At 36.0% G+C, this 14,978-nt stretch overlaps 1 protein-coding gene across 1 annotated transcript in view; it reads right to left on the minus strand.

The window, feature by feature from the left end:
• Positions 1–4,118: 4,118 nt before the first annotated feature.
• Positions 4,119–14,978, minus strand: part of NAALAD2 (N-acetylated alpha-linked acidic dipeptidase 2) — a 39,969-nt gene continuing 29,109 nt past the window's right edge. The window contains exons 17-19 of the mRNA XM_081155688.1: positions 13,917–13,998; positions 13,727–13,819; positions 4,119–5,347 (exon numbers count right to left, since the gene is read on the minus strand). Coding sequence (XP_081011814.1) covers positions 5,158–5,347; positions 13,727–13,819; positions 13,917–13,998 — 365 coding nt within the window. The 3' untranslated portion in view covers positions 4,119–5,157. The remainder of the gene's footprint in view (positions 5,348–13,726; positions 13,820–13,916; positions 13,999–14,978) is intronic.

A 14,978-nucleotide genomic window follows, 5' to 3' on the forward strand; every position in this document is an offset into this window, starting at 1 on the left:
TGATTTTTTAAAATGTCCCTCTATTTTTTAAATGTTTTTATTGGCCTTTTAGAGAGATGAAGGGAGAGGGATAGATAGAAACATTGATGAGAGAGAGAGAAACATTAATAGGCTGCTCCTGCATGCTCCCTACTGGGGATTGAGCCCACAACCCAGACATGTGCCCTGACCAGGAATTGAACCGGTGACCTCTTGGTTCATGGGTCTGTCTCGACCACTGAGCAACACCAGCTGGGCTTAAATTTTATTTTTAAAGTCAGTAATAAAACAGGTAATGCAACAAATAGCAAAATAATTTATTTTTATTTTCCATTTCCTAAGTATCCTTATCTCAGGATATAGACCAAGGAATGGCATGAAAGGAGAATAATGCTTAACAGTTTAAGCTGATTGCAGATGGCTAGAGGGGGGAAAGTAGAGGTTTGTTTGGTTTTTGGTGTGATTTTTTTGTTAATGTTTTTGAGGGATGATTCTTTGAGCTAGGTTCTGAGTACATGGAAGTTTATTGTATGTTCTCTCTTAACATTTGTGTTGTTTTGAAATTTAATGAGCACTTAAGGAGGTCCCATGCCAGTGGTGTAAGATAAAGCATGCACCCTCTTCTAGAGTCCTTTTAAAAATTTTATCTGACATATAACATTGTGTAAATTTAAGGTGTACAGTGTGTTTGAACATTTGTATATTGTAATATGATTTTTATGGAAGTGATATTAGCACCTTTATCATGTTATATAATTATCCTTTCTTTTTGACAGTTGGAATAATTAGGTTCACTCTCAGCAAGTTTGATGATTATACTCACATGTACTTTGATATATCTGGGGCTTATTTACTAATTCTGGATTTGTATTAGTCCCCCAACCCCCATTCCTTGGTAACCACCACTTTCTGTTCTACAGGTTTAGCTTTTTAAAATTCCACATGTGATATTATACTTGTCTTTGACTTCTCTCTCTCAGCATAGTGTGCTCAAGTTTCATTCATGTTGTCACAAATGTCAGAATGTCCTCATTTCTCCTGATATATATGTACTATATGTTCTTCATGTATTTGTGGACACAAGTTTCTATATCCTGGCTATTGTAAATAATACTGCAGTGAACGTGGAAGTGCGTATATATTTTTGATAGTGTTTTTCATTTTCTTCAGATAAATACCCAGAAATGGAACTGCTGGGTCATATGGTGGTTCTGTCTTTAATTTTTTGAGAAACCTCCATACTGATGGTCCATATGGCTGCACCACACGAGTTTACAGTGCACCCACAGTGTGTAAGGATTCTGTTTTCTCCAGATCCTCACCAGCGCTTATGTCTTGTGTTTTTTTTATAATGGCCATTTTAACAGGTGTGAAGTGATGTCTAATCATGTTTTAATTTCCATTTCCGTGATGATTAGTGATACTGAGTATCTTTTCATGTACCTTGTTGGCCATTTGAATGTCTTTGGAAAAATGTCCATTTATTCTGCTTGTTTTTTTAATTAAACTTTTAGAGTTCTTTATATATTTTTTTATTAACCCCTTATCAGATATATGGTTTACAAAAAATTATTTTTCTCCCATTTCATATGTTGCCTTTTAATTTTTGAATTGTTTATTTTCCTATGCAAGTTTTAATTTTTGATGTAGTCCGATTTGTTGGTTTTTGCTTATGTTGTTTGTGCTTTTGTTGTCATACCTAAGAAATCATTGCCACTACCCATGTAAAGAAACTACTTCCCTAATTTTTATAGTATGAGGTCTTATGTTTAAATCTTTGATTAATTTTGAGTTTTTGCGTATGGTATAAGATAGGGGTCCAATTTTATTGCTCTGTATGTGTTTATCCAGTTTTCCCAGACTATTCTTTGCCCAGTGGATGTTCTTGGCTCCCTTGTTAAATATTACTTGACTATATAAGCAGGGGTTAAATCTGAACTCTATTCCATTTATCTTGCTTGTACCATACTATTTTTATTGCTGTTGCTTTGTAATGCATAAAGTGTGGTATTTCCAGCTTTGTCCTTTCTCTTCAGGATTGCTTTGGTTATTTGGTGTCCTTTGTGGTTCCATACAAATTTTAGGATTGTTTTTTCTACTTGGGTGAAGAATGCCATTGGTATTTTGATGGAGATTGAATAGAATATATAGATGACTTTGGGTTGTATGGACATTATAACAGCATTAATTCTACCAGTCTGTAAACAACTTGCTTGTGTCTTTGATTTTTTTCAGCAAAGTCGTGTAGTTTTCATTATGAAGATCTTTCATTTTCTTGATTAAAATTAGTCCTAAGAATTTTGTTGTTCTTGATGTTACTGTGAATAGGGTCATTTTATTTCTTTTTACGATGTTTCATCTTTAGTGTATAGAAATGTAACTGATTAGCCCTGGCCAGTATGGCTTAGTTGGCTGGAGCATCATCCTGTACACCAAAAGGTGGCGGGTTCAGTACCCAGTGGAGGCATGTATGGGAGGCAACCAATCAATGTTTCTCCCTTCCTCTCTCTGTCAAATAAAAAAAAAATGTAAAAAAGAAATGTAACTGATTCTGTACGTTGGTTTTGTATCTTGTAACTGTACTGAAATCACTGATGATGTCTAAGTCTTTGGGATTATCTGTGTACAAAATCTTACAATCTGCAAGTAGCGACAGGTTTACTTCTTCCCTTCCCATTTGGATACCTTTTGTTTCGCCGTCTTGCCTAACTGCGGCACCTGGTCGTTCCAGTGCTGTGCCGAATACGGGTAGAGAGTGGGCATCCTTGTCCTGTTCCTGATTGTAAAGGGAAGGCTTTCAGTGTTTTCTCCTTTGAATATTATGTTAGCTGTGGGTTTGTCGTTTTTGGCCTGTCTTATGTTGAGGTGTGTTTCTTCTGTACCCAATCTCCTGAGGGTTTTAATCATCAAAGGATGTTATATTTTGTCAAATGTTTTCTCCCCCGTCTGTTGAGATGTGATTTTTATCTTTCATTTTAGTAATGTATTATGTACACTGACTTGCATATGTTAAACCATCCTTGCATTACAGGGATAAATCCCACTTGGTCATGGTGTATAATCCTTTTTACTTGGTTTATGAATTCGGTTTGCTAATATTCTGTTGAGAAAATTTGTATTTCTGTTCATCATGGGTGTTGATCTATAGTTTTCTTATGGTAGCCTTATCTGGCTTTGGTGTCAGGGCAGTGCTGGCCTCAAAGAATGAGTTTGGGAGTATTTCTTCTTCCTCAAAGTTTTGGAAGTTTAAGAAAGATTGGTGTTAATTCTTTGAGTGTTTGGTAGACTTCAGTGAAGCCATTTCTCCTGGAGCTTTCTGTGGCGGGAGGTCTTTGATTGCTGACTCGGTCTCTTTGTCCATTAGTAGTCTGTTCAGGTTTTCTGTTTTGGATTCAGTATTGCTAGGCTGTGTTTCTAGAAATTTACCCATCTCTTCTAGGGTATCTAATTAGTTGGCATATAATTTTTCATAATAGTCTCTCGTGGTCCTGGGTATTTCTATCGTATTAGTTGTTTGTCTTTTTCATTTCTAATTTTGAGCCTTCTTTTTTTAGTCCTGCTAAAGACTCATCAATTTTTATCTTTTTAACAAATCAGCTTCTGGTCTCATTGAGCCTTTGTTATTTTTCTCTGATTTCTGTTGCATTCATTTTCACTCTGATCTTTATATGTAATTTCCTTCTGTTAACTTTGTTAATGTTATTTTTTCTAATTCCTTGAGATATAAAGTTAGATTGTTTGAGATCTAATTTCTTAATATATGTGCATTTATTACTTTTAACTTTCTTCTCAGAACTTTTGCCAAATCCCATTATTTGTTACGTTATTGTGTTAATCCCCACTTGTTATTGTGCGAAGTCAGTGAGATACCCTCTGGTAATATTGAGATATATAGGAAATTTTTTCCCTAAACTAATTATTCCTATTGTTTTGTTGGTTAGCAAGCAAGAGTAGCAGGGGTAGTTTCTCCTTGCTGTCAAACTTTGAGTGGTCACTTCTTGTTGTAGTTAAGTGTGCCTGCCTATAGGGCCTTTTAAATTTTTTTAATTCTCAATTCATTTTGGCTAATAGAACATCTAAGCTTGTTGAAGCTTTTGTCAGCTTACTCATAATTGTGAGTCATTAGGCTCTGCATAAAATTTACACATGCTGATACAGTTTTATTTATAGGAGTATGAAGATTTGTAGCAACTATTTGCTTTATTACACATATTATTCAGTAGATGTGAAGCTATTAAAAAGTATGTATACTCTTCACTTTTTCCTTCTGATTTGAACTCCATGGTGATTTTACAAGAGAAGGTGTGCTATACAGGTTTCCTTTTCTTTTTTGGGGGGGGGAGGGAGTTGTAATCACATTTATTGAGGAATAATTTTCACACATTTTAAGTTTACAGTTTGATGAGGTTTGACAAATGTATACACCTATGTAACCATCACCCATATCAGGATACAGAAAACTCCCATCATCCCAGAAAGTTTCCTTATACCTCTTTCCCTGTCCTTACTTGCTCCAGGCAATCGCTGATCTAATTTATTTCTAACACCACAGATTACTGTTGCCTCTTTTTCATATAAATACAGTCATATGCTAGGTATTCTTCTGTGTCTGGCTTCTTGCTCTCAACATCTGCCAATATTACATGTATTGGCAGTTATTTCATTTGTACTGATAAATAGTGTTCCGTTGTGGATATACCAAAATTTGCCCATTCATTCATTGAACTTATTTACTGTAAGGTACTGGGAACATGCATGTGAGAGCCTTTTTTGTGATCATGTTTTACTTCTCTAGTAAATACCTAGAAGTAGAATTTTGGAGCCATGAAGTAAGTATGATTAACTTTATAAGAAACTGCCAAACTGTTTTCCAAAGTAGTTATACCATTTTACATTTCTACTAGCAATGTCTGAGAGTTCAAGTTCCTTGCTGTATCTTATTTTAGAGAATTTTCAGTTACTTTGTCTCTTTCTGCCACCACTGGAGTTTTTTATTTTATTAGATTAAAAATTCAAAACGTCATCACCAATGTATTGAGGCAGAAACTCTTTGCAGATAACAAGGTGGAAGTCTAAAATCAAACATGACATGAAAGGAACGATCAAAGAGAAAGATGGGTTTTATCCTCAGACGTCCACTGGGTACTTTTAATGGATAGCCACTGGTCTGAGACCTTACTATACCACCACTTTCAGTGTCCCTGCTGCTGCTTGAATTGTAAAGGCTGCAATAGAAATGTGTTTCTTTACTTCTGTCCAGGCTGAACGTGGGTCGGCTTTATTTTCAATGTCAAACATAGCATCATAGATCCCAGGAAACGATTCTCCAGCATATTTGTTGTGCCTACTTGGAGCAAAGATGATGTGCCTATTAAGAAAAAAACATAAGACAGGTTGAGCTAAAGTGTATACATATATTATAGCTTATATGCCTTTTAAAATTTGTTATTAGATCACATCTTACTGTAGTAAGCTTTGTCTTCTGGCATTCACTTGTGTTACTCCAAAATGAAGACATATATAATTGATTTGAGGTACGTAACAGTATAATTTTAAGCAAAGAAAGGAGCTAACAACATATATTTGCTAAGACCTGTCTCATGAGTCATATGTTGCCAACCCATAGTAACGGGTTGGAATGGAACTAGGTTCTTTTACGTTGTGTGCATTAGTTGTCAGAATGACTGGACTGCCACAGTGATAAAATGTGTGCTTTATGGATATAATGCAAGAGAGAGGAGATTGAAAACAGTAATTTATCTTTGTGTTGCCTATTTTAGAGATTCAACAAGAATGACAATTGTTCTTAGTACTCTTCAGACATTAAAAAGCAATACTGAAGAAGCTTGTATTCCCAAAATATCATAGATGGTAAGGATAATGAAGCCTATTCCACAAAGGTAAAACAGTTATATATGGGTTGCCCACAGACACAGTTGTGATATAGAAGGAAAGTTTTGCAGTAGATTCCCAACTTCGTCTCCTAAGTAGCTCAAGAGATCAAGCTACATATTTAACAGTCTTATCAGAAATTCTTTCGCCCGGCCGGGCGTGGCTCAGCGGTTGAGCATCTACCTAGGATCCAGGCGATCAGGGTTCGATTCCCGGTCAGGGCACATGCCCGGGTTTCGGGCTCGATCAATGACTCTCTCATCATTGATGTTTCTATCTCTCTCTCTCCCTCTCTCCTCTCTCCGTCTCTCTGAAATCAATAAAGATATATTTTAAAAAAAAAAAGAAATACCAGAGGGTATTTCATTCTTTAAGAAATTCTTTCTAACACTAAAATCCTATGGTTTCTTCAAACTATGAGATAATACTATATGAAAAAATATGGAACTCTATCAAGTCAGTAATAATGATCAAAGATAAATGTAGAAGGTTAATTAAATTTCCCAAGTACATCAGGTTTTATCACTCCTGGCTTTTAAATCTCATTATGGCCTCATGGATCTAGCTTACTAAAACGAGTACCAGTGCTACACTGTTGTGTAAGCATTGATATCGTGACCTACATACGAGTTGAGATATTGAAGATACAGATCATAGGTACTCCTTAGTGTACTTGTCCTCTTCTGGACTGTAAAGGGGGAGTGTATTTTTAAAAATGTATTGATTATAGGAATCAAACGTTTGAATCATTGACCTGGCATCTAATGCCTGTGGTCTTTGGCAAATTACCTGACTTCTCTAAACTTGTCATGTATGTGTAAAAGAACTGAAATAACATGGGCTCTGCCTGGAGTAGTGATGAATTGAGTTTTGGAGTCAAAATGCCTGTTTCAAAATCAGAAGGCTATCATGTTTACCTTCTGACCTCCCACTGGTTACTTAATGTCCCTGTGCTTGTGTTTTCATCTTTAAAATGGGGCTTATAATAGTACCGTTCTCAAAGGATTGTTGTGAAAACCAAATTGGGTGGAAACCACTCAATATAACTTGACATTGAGTAAATGCTCAGTGAATATTAGCTGTTATTCTGAGGCTAAATCCTTTCCATAATTCCCTCAGAGCAAGGAATCTTGCAGTTTGCACAACATGGATGGACCTAGAGGGTATTAGGCTAACTGAAATAAGTCAGAGAGAGAAACAGATACTTTATGGTTTCACTTATATGTGGAATCTTAAAAAACAAACATAAAAACAACAAAAACTGACTCAGAAACAGAGATCAAACTGAGGGTTGCCAGAAAGAGGCAGGGTGGTGGTGAAGGGGAATGTAGTCAATAATTGTGATAAACTTGCAGTGACAGGTGATTACATTGTGTGGTGATTAGTGGGGTGATTATATTGTAAGGTGTATAAATATTGAATCACTGTACACCTAAAACTAATATAATACTGTATACCCACTACACTTATATAATATTTAAGCAGGAAGTTAGCTGAAAGAAATAATCTGACAATGGGCAATGTTTAACCAAACCAAATACCCTTTCATGAATGATAGACCCCAAAAACTTCTGGCCCCATAACAATTCAAACTCTGGTCTAGTTCTCAACAACTGTATCATGAAAATACATCACCCTCCACGGTGAACATACCTGAATTCAAGAGGTATCAAGAACTATAGCATATTGTAGACTACAGTCTACATCTAGACTAGACTATAATCCTTTTTCCCCAACTTTTCCTTCAATACATAAGGAAAATGCTTTCACATATTTATGATCAAATGCTTTGCAGCTTTTAAAGACTTCTGCATACCTACTTCACTTGATGCTTACAAGAAAAGCAAGCTTATTTAATACTCTACAGAATGTGTTTTCTAATGTTCTTGTAATAATTTATCACAGACAGGGGCTTTAAACATTTTCTTATCTTACAGTTCTATAAGTTAGAAATCTGACATGGCTCTCCCTAGGCTGAAATTAAGGTATCAGCAGGGCCATACTTTGTGGCAGTTTTAAGGGAGAATCCATTTCCTTATGGTTTTCTAGCTACTACAGGCCTCCCTCAATTTTCCATCTGCAAAACCAGCAAGAGCAGGTCAGAGTGAGTCCTTGTCACATGGCATCGCTCTGACTTATTGTTCTTCCTCCCGCTCTAAGGACTCGTGATTACATGATTGTGCCTACCCCAAAAATCCAGGAAAATGTTCCTATCATGAGGTAACCTGATTAGCAGCCTGAATTCCATCTGCTCCCTTAATTCCTCTTTGCTGTTACCCAACATATTCAGAGATTCTGGGTATTATGAAATAGACATCTTTGGGAGGCACTCTTATTTTGCAAAGCAATTTATGAAAATTTCATTAGAGAAAAAATGACAAGAGTAGTGTTAGAATGTGTAAAATGTGCTCAATAAAGGACACTGAAGGAAATATTACTGATTTGAATTGTAATTGTTTCAATATATTACAGTTCTGAATTTTAAGATTTTTAAATATATTCCACAGTAAAAACATTTTATTTTAAAATACGTATAATTTTTCTTGACCCATTTATTACTAATCTCAACACTGATTTTATAATAAATACATGTGTATGTACACACTAGGTTACTCATTTTTGAATCCAATATTTATCAGCTCTAAGTGATAGAAAAATTTTACTGCACTATAAATCTGCCAGTCTACTGTTTCTTGAAGTTCATAACAGAACTTGAAAACAACAGAACTCGAAAATGACATTAATCCAATACATATACTAAAATTTTTTTATCTCATATTCTTTAAAACTTTAAGTTTGTTTTTAAGCCTGATCTATGTTTCCAGATGAGGGGGGGAAAGTAAAATGAATTTTTATTTAAAGGAATGAAAAATTCTGTGTATCTGGGATTAATAGTTAGCTACAGTTCTCAAAGGAGTTATTGGGAAAAGTGGGAGTCTTAATACATATTTAATTAATAAAATAATCCTTACAATCTGAAGGGAAAATTATTTCCATATTATTGCAGACTGAAACATAGCAATATGAACTATTTTTAAATTAGTTTTTTCTTATTGAGGTATAATTGAAACATTGTGTCAGATATAAAACACAATATGATTCAATATATATATTACCAAATGATCACCACACTCTATAACACCTGTCACCGTACATAGTTAAATTTTTTTTTTCTTGTAATGAGGCCTTTTTTAATTTACTCAGTTTCCAAATATGAAATACAGTACTGTTAACTAGTCACTGTGCTGTATGTTACATTCTCATAACTCATTTTGTTCGTGGGAGTTTGTAACTTTTGACCATCTTCACCCATTTGCCACAATCCCCACCCCGTGCCTCTGACAACCACTAGTCTGTTCTGTATGTCTACGAGCTTTTTTTGTTTTTTGAATTCTACATGTGAGATCATATGGTATTATCTCTATCTGATGTATTTCACTTAGCATAAGGCAAATGGCAGGATTTCATTCTTTTTATGGCTGGATAATATTCCATTGTTTATATCTATACCTTTACGTGTGTGTGTGTGTGTATGTGTGTACACACACTCTTATTCATCCATTGCTAGATGGAGGTTGTTTCCATATCTTGGCTATTGTAAATAACGCTGCAATCACATAGGGATAATATATCTTTTCAAATTAGTGTTTTTGTTTGCTTCATATAAATACCCAGAAGTGGAATCGCTGGGTCATATGATAGTTCTATTTTCGATTTATTGAGATACCTTCATACTCACTAATTTACAGTTCCACCAGTGATGTACCAAGTTTCCCTTTTTTTCCACATCCCCTGCAACACATTTCTTGTCTTTTGGAGGTTAGAGGTAACATCTCATTGTTTTGATTCCATTTCCCTAATAATTAGTAATGTTAAACTTCATTTCATGTGTCTGTTGGCCATCTGTATGTCGTCTTAGGGAAAACATCTATTTAGATCCTTTGACCATTCCTTATTCAGGTTTTTTGCTGTTGTCGAGTTCTTTATATATTTTGAACATTGACCTCTTGTCAAAGTTTCATTAGGAAGTACCTTCCCCTGTTTGGTTGGTTGCTTTTGCCATATATAGAAGCTTGTAATTTGACATAGTCCCATCTGTTTAGTTTTGGTTTTGTTTCCCTTGTACTGGAATCAAATCCACAAAAACGTTGCTAAGATTCATGTCCAGAGCTTAGCACCTATATTTTTTCTATGTATTTTATGTTTTCAGGTCTTACATTCAAGTCTTTAATCCATTGAGTTCATTTTTCTGTATAGTGTCCTAGTTTCATTCTTTTACATGTGGTTATCTAGTTTCCCCAACACTAATTATTGGAGAGACTTCCCTTTTTTCATTGTGTATTTTCGGCGCCTTTGTCATAATTTAGTTGTCTATATATATATGGGGGTTTATTTCTAGCTCTCAGTTCTGTTCCATCAATTTGTGGTTTTCTGCCAGTGCCATACTGTTTTGATTGCTGTATCTTCGTAGTATGGTTTGACACCAGAGTGTGTGACTCATCTGGTTTTGTTTTTTTTTCCCCTCAGGATTGCTTTGGGTATTCAGGGTCTTTTGTGGTTCCATACAAGTTGAGCGTTTTTTGTTCTATTTCTGTGAAAAATGTCATTGGGATTTTTATAAAGATTGCATTGACTTTGTAGATTGCTGTAGGTAATATGAACCTAAATGATTTTAATCCAGTCTGTGAGCATGAACTGTCTTTCCATTTCTTTGTGTCATCTTCAGTTTCTTTCAACAATGTTTTAATCTTCAGTGGGAGGATGTTTTAATTTTTTTGAGAGAAACATCAGTGTGAGAGAAACATCTTTTGGTTCCCTCCCCCACACACCTGACCAGGGATAAGACCAACAAGCTAGGTATGTGCCCTGACAGGGAATCAAAATCTGCAACCTTTTGGTGGATCAAATGAGGCTCCAGCCAACTGAGCCACCGGCCAGGGCTCAACGTGTTTTATAGTTTTCAGTGTACAAGTCTTTCACCTCCCGCTAAATCTATTCCTCATGTTTTATTCTATTTATTTCTGTTGTAAGTGGGATTGTTTTCTTCGTTTCTTTGATACTTCATTGTTGGTGTACAAAAACATGATAGTTTTTGTATACTGCTTTTTTACCCTGCAGTATTACTGAATTTATCATTCCTAACAGGTGTGGGTAGCATCTTTAGGGTTTTCTGTGGTATGCTGACTGAAAGTGGCGAGAGTGGCCATCCTTGTCTTTTTCCTGAAAAGCCTGCAGCTTTTCACCATTCAGTATCATGGTAGCAGGCTTGTCATATGTGGCCTTTATTACATTGACATGTGTTCCCTCTCTACCCACTTAGTTGAGTTTTTATCATAAATGGATGTTGAATTTTGTCAAATGCTTTTTCTCCTTCCTTTTGTTAATACGGAGTGTCACACTGATTTGCATATGGTGAATCACCCCTGCATCCCTGGAATAAATCCCACTTGATCATGGTGTATAATCCTTTGAATGTGTTGAATTTCATTTGCTAATATTCTGAGGAGGATTTTTGTACCTGTGTTTATCAGGGTAGTGACCTAAATTTTTTCTTCTGTCCTTGTCTGGTTTGGGTATCAGGGTAATGCTGGACTCATAAAACGAGCTTGACAAGATTTTGTCTCAAGGTATTTTTTTGTCTTTTGATTTCTACATTGACCTCATAGGTTGTTCAGTAGCATGCTTTTTAATCTCCATATATTTGAGTTTTCCAGTTTTCTCTTGTATTTGATTTCTGGTTTCATATCATTATGGTTGGGAAATTTGCTTGATATGAGTTCAGTCTTAAATGTATTAAACTTATTTTGTGGCCTAATATACGATCTATCCTTGAGAAAGCCATGTTTTGTTGCTTTTGGGGGGAATGTTTTATATATATATCTTTTAGGTCAGCTGGCCTAATGTTCATTTAAGGCCAATGTTTTCCTTCTGATTCTGTATGGATGGTCTGCCTATTTATGTAAGATGGTCTTACAGTCTCCTGCTATTGTAATGCTGTCCATTTCTCTACTTAACGCGTGCTCCTGTATTGAGTGCCCTTCTTTGTCTCATTTTTGGCTTGAAGTCTGTCTCATCTAAGTGCAGCTACTTGTTTCCATTTGTATAGTATACCTATTTCCATTTTCCATCCCCTCACTTTCAGCCTGTGTGTGTCCTTACTTTTGAAGTGGGTCTCTTGTAGGCTGCATAAACATGGGTCTTGTTTTGTGTTTTGATTAAGTGTAAATGGACTAAATTCTCCAACGTAATTATTGGCTTATACTCAATGCCACTTAATTGTTTTGCAGTCCCTCTCTTCTCTGGCATGATGACTACTTAGTAGTAAGCTTAGATTTCTTATTTATGTATCTACTGTAGGTTTTTGCTTTGTGGTTGAGGCTAACATATGACAACTTACACTTAAAAGTCTTAAGTTGAAAATAACTTGAATTTGAATGCATTTACTCTCCCACCCACCACAGGTTTTATGTTTTTGATAATACACTTTATCTTGCATCTCAACTTGCATCTCAAGCCAAAGGTCCTGGACAGGCAAACAGGCTTTCTCAGACGGGTGTGTAGTATCTTGGGGGTGATGGTAGCCCAAGAACTGTTGGATTGTTACAGTCCTGTGGGACTTAGGAGCACAAACTCCCCGTGGCCTCCTGAACCAAACCATCCAGGGGTGTTCCCTGGGCAGCACATGCAGATAAAACCTCCCCTGCAGGAGATACTGGTGCTTGGCAGAGGAAAAATGGCACCTAGAATCAGAAAATCTATGTTCTAGTTCACTTACACGTGTAATTTGAACAGTCACCTTTAGGGTGTTTACATCTGAATGAAGATGGCGAAGACTGCTATTTTATGATGCTGTTTATTATCAAATGACGTACATGAAAGCTCTAAACACAGGATTTTCAAGCCTAGCTCGGGCAAATTATTTCTTTAAGCCTTGGTTTCCCCAGATGTAAATGGAGATTATAATTGCTTTCACCCCATAGGCTTATAGATTTAAGGTATACAGAGGATTTAGCTCGGAGAGACATTCAGTAAATAGCTGTATTTTTATAAAATCATAGACCTTTATGTTCATATTTGTCTCATACAAATAAAATAGCCATCAGTTAAGTGTTTACAATGTATCATTTTAATCTTGTTATTAGTCTATCTTTAGATACTTTTTATTTATTAGCAAAAGTCTAGATAGAAAAAGACTATTGCTTTAGGGGAAATACGAGAGCCTAAAATGTTAAATAAAAATAGATCTGGCTTTATTCTATTTGGTTTTGGAGAACAGAACAGAATCAAAGGGGGGAAATACATCCTTAGGAAGGAAACTTCCCATTACATAGACTTTTCCTGGAATGGACTTCCACGAGAGGTAGGAAGCACCCGTCACTGGGAGAGTCAAACAGGCTGGATAACCACATACAGGCATACCTTGGAGATAGTGCAAATTCATTTCCAAACCACCACAATAAAGCAAGCTTTACAGTCTTTTTGCTGGTGAGGGTCTTATCTTCAATTTGTAAAAAAGGCAACATGTGGAAATCAAATGAGGTTTGCCTATATCTCAGATCCTATTGAAAAGTTTATGTAGAAGGTTGAACCACATGAGCTGTGAGATCCCCTTTAAGATTCTATGACTTAGAGTTCTTTTTAACTGTCATCTGCAGCAAAGCAATAAACATGGAATTAATTTTTCTGATACTATAAATTACACTGTTACGCATAAACCTATTCATGTTCCTCTTGATATGTATATTTACCTTCCACTCACCTGACGGCGGTAGTGTAAAGCAGACTTGGGGTATGCTGGTTTTGGTGATAATGAGGTTTGCAGTGTCCTTTAGCGGAACACCTGGTGCTTCCTTACCTGTAGAACTTCCTCCCTGGTAAACCAAGGGGATCGATGAATGCTCTTTCCAGGAGCATCAACTGGTCGTTCACGATTCTCACTGCAATGGGACTTGGAGAACAAGAAACGGATGATTTAGAGTTGAATGCCTGTGTTTGTAGCCAGATTGGTTTTAAAACAGTGGGAGAGCTTTACATTGGAAACTTACTTATTAAGATCAACTTCCGTAAGTCTTCTGTGGAAATCTGAAGCAGCCTCCGAGAAGTTTTGTACAGCAGAAAATAAGGAATCTTTCAAAAACAGAAAAGCAGAAGGGAAATGAGCAAGCACAAGTGTTTCATATTTCAGAGGTTTGCATTCCTGCCCTCCCAGGTTGGGAATCCTAGGTTGATATGACAATAATATTGAAGCCATTTTTCTACTGAGCCTTCTTGCAGAGACATGGAAATTGCTTAAAATATTGTAACAGGAATAATGTGTCAAATAGAAAGTAGCTAAATAGGTTCTTAAGAAATAACTTCCAAGAGCCTAGGACATACATAGTTCACATTGCCAGTAAGGACACTAAGTCCTCACTTAACGTCACTGATTGGTTCTGTAACTTGAAGGAAAGAAACGTAAAATGAAACTGTTCTATTGTAGGCTAGCTGATAAAAACAAGATCTCCACAGGCATCTTGTCTGTTATAATGAAACAACATTGAATTAATGTTATTAGAGGACCTACTGTAGGACATTCAGTATAAAAAACAAGGTCCTTTTAGCCCTAGATATTCTATAAACTCTCCTTCCCAACATGAGACTTTAATGACTGCATTAAATATCCTTACACTTATTCCAGGAAATAACACAGTGCTTGGTATGCAACATAAGAACATAGACTCTCAGAGTAACACAATGGTTGCAGTAAGAGCACTGTCAGTCACCATTGTTTCTGTGTGTCAGCCAACCGAACCCCAGCAATCATTTTGCTGTACGAAAACTGACAGAGGGGTTAAGTAACTTTCCCAAGGTCACACAGTGAATAAATATTAGAGCCGGATATGAACAAAAATCCAATGCTACTACACTATATTTCACCCATGTTTTGTAGGACAACCACAAAATGGACAGATGTACAAGGAAAGAATGCTTAAAACTATTTTTAAAAATCCATGTAGACAAACATCAAAAGAAATATATGCAGTGAAATTGGTTTTCTCTACTTTCCAATATTTCTGTGATAGTGTACTGCATTTTCCCTATAACAGTAAAAATATTTTAAAGGCAGA

The sequence above is a fragment of the Miniopterus schreibersii genome (genome assembly GCF_964146895.1).
Source record: "Miniopterus schreibersii genome assembly, chromosome: 12".
NCBI lineage: Eukaryota > Metazoa > Chordata > Mammalia > Chiroptera > Miniopteridae > Miniopterus > Miniopterus schreibersii.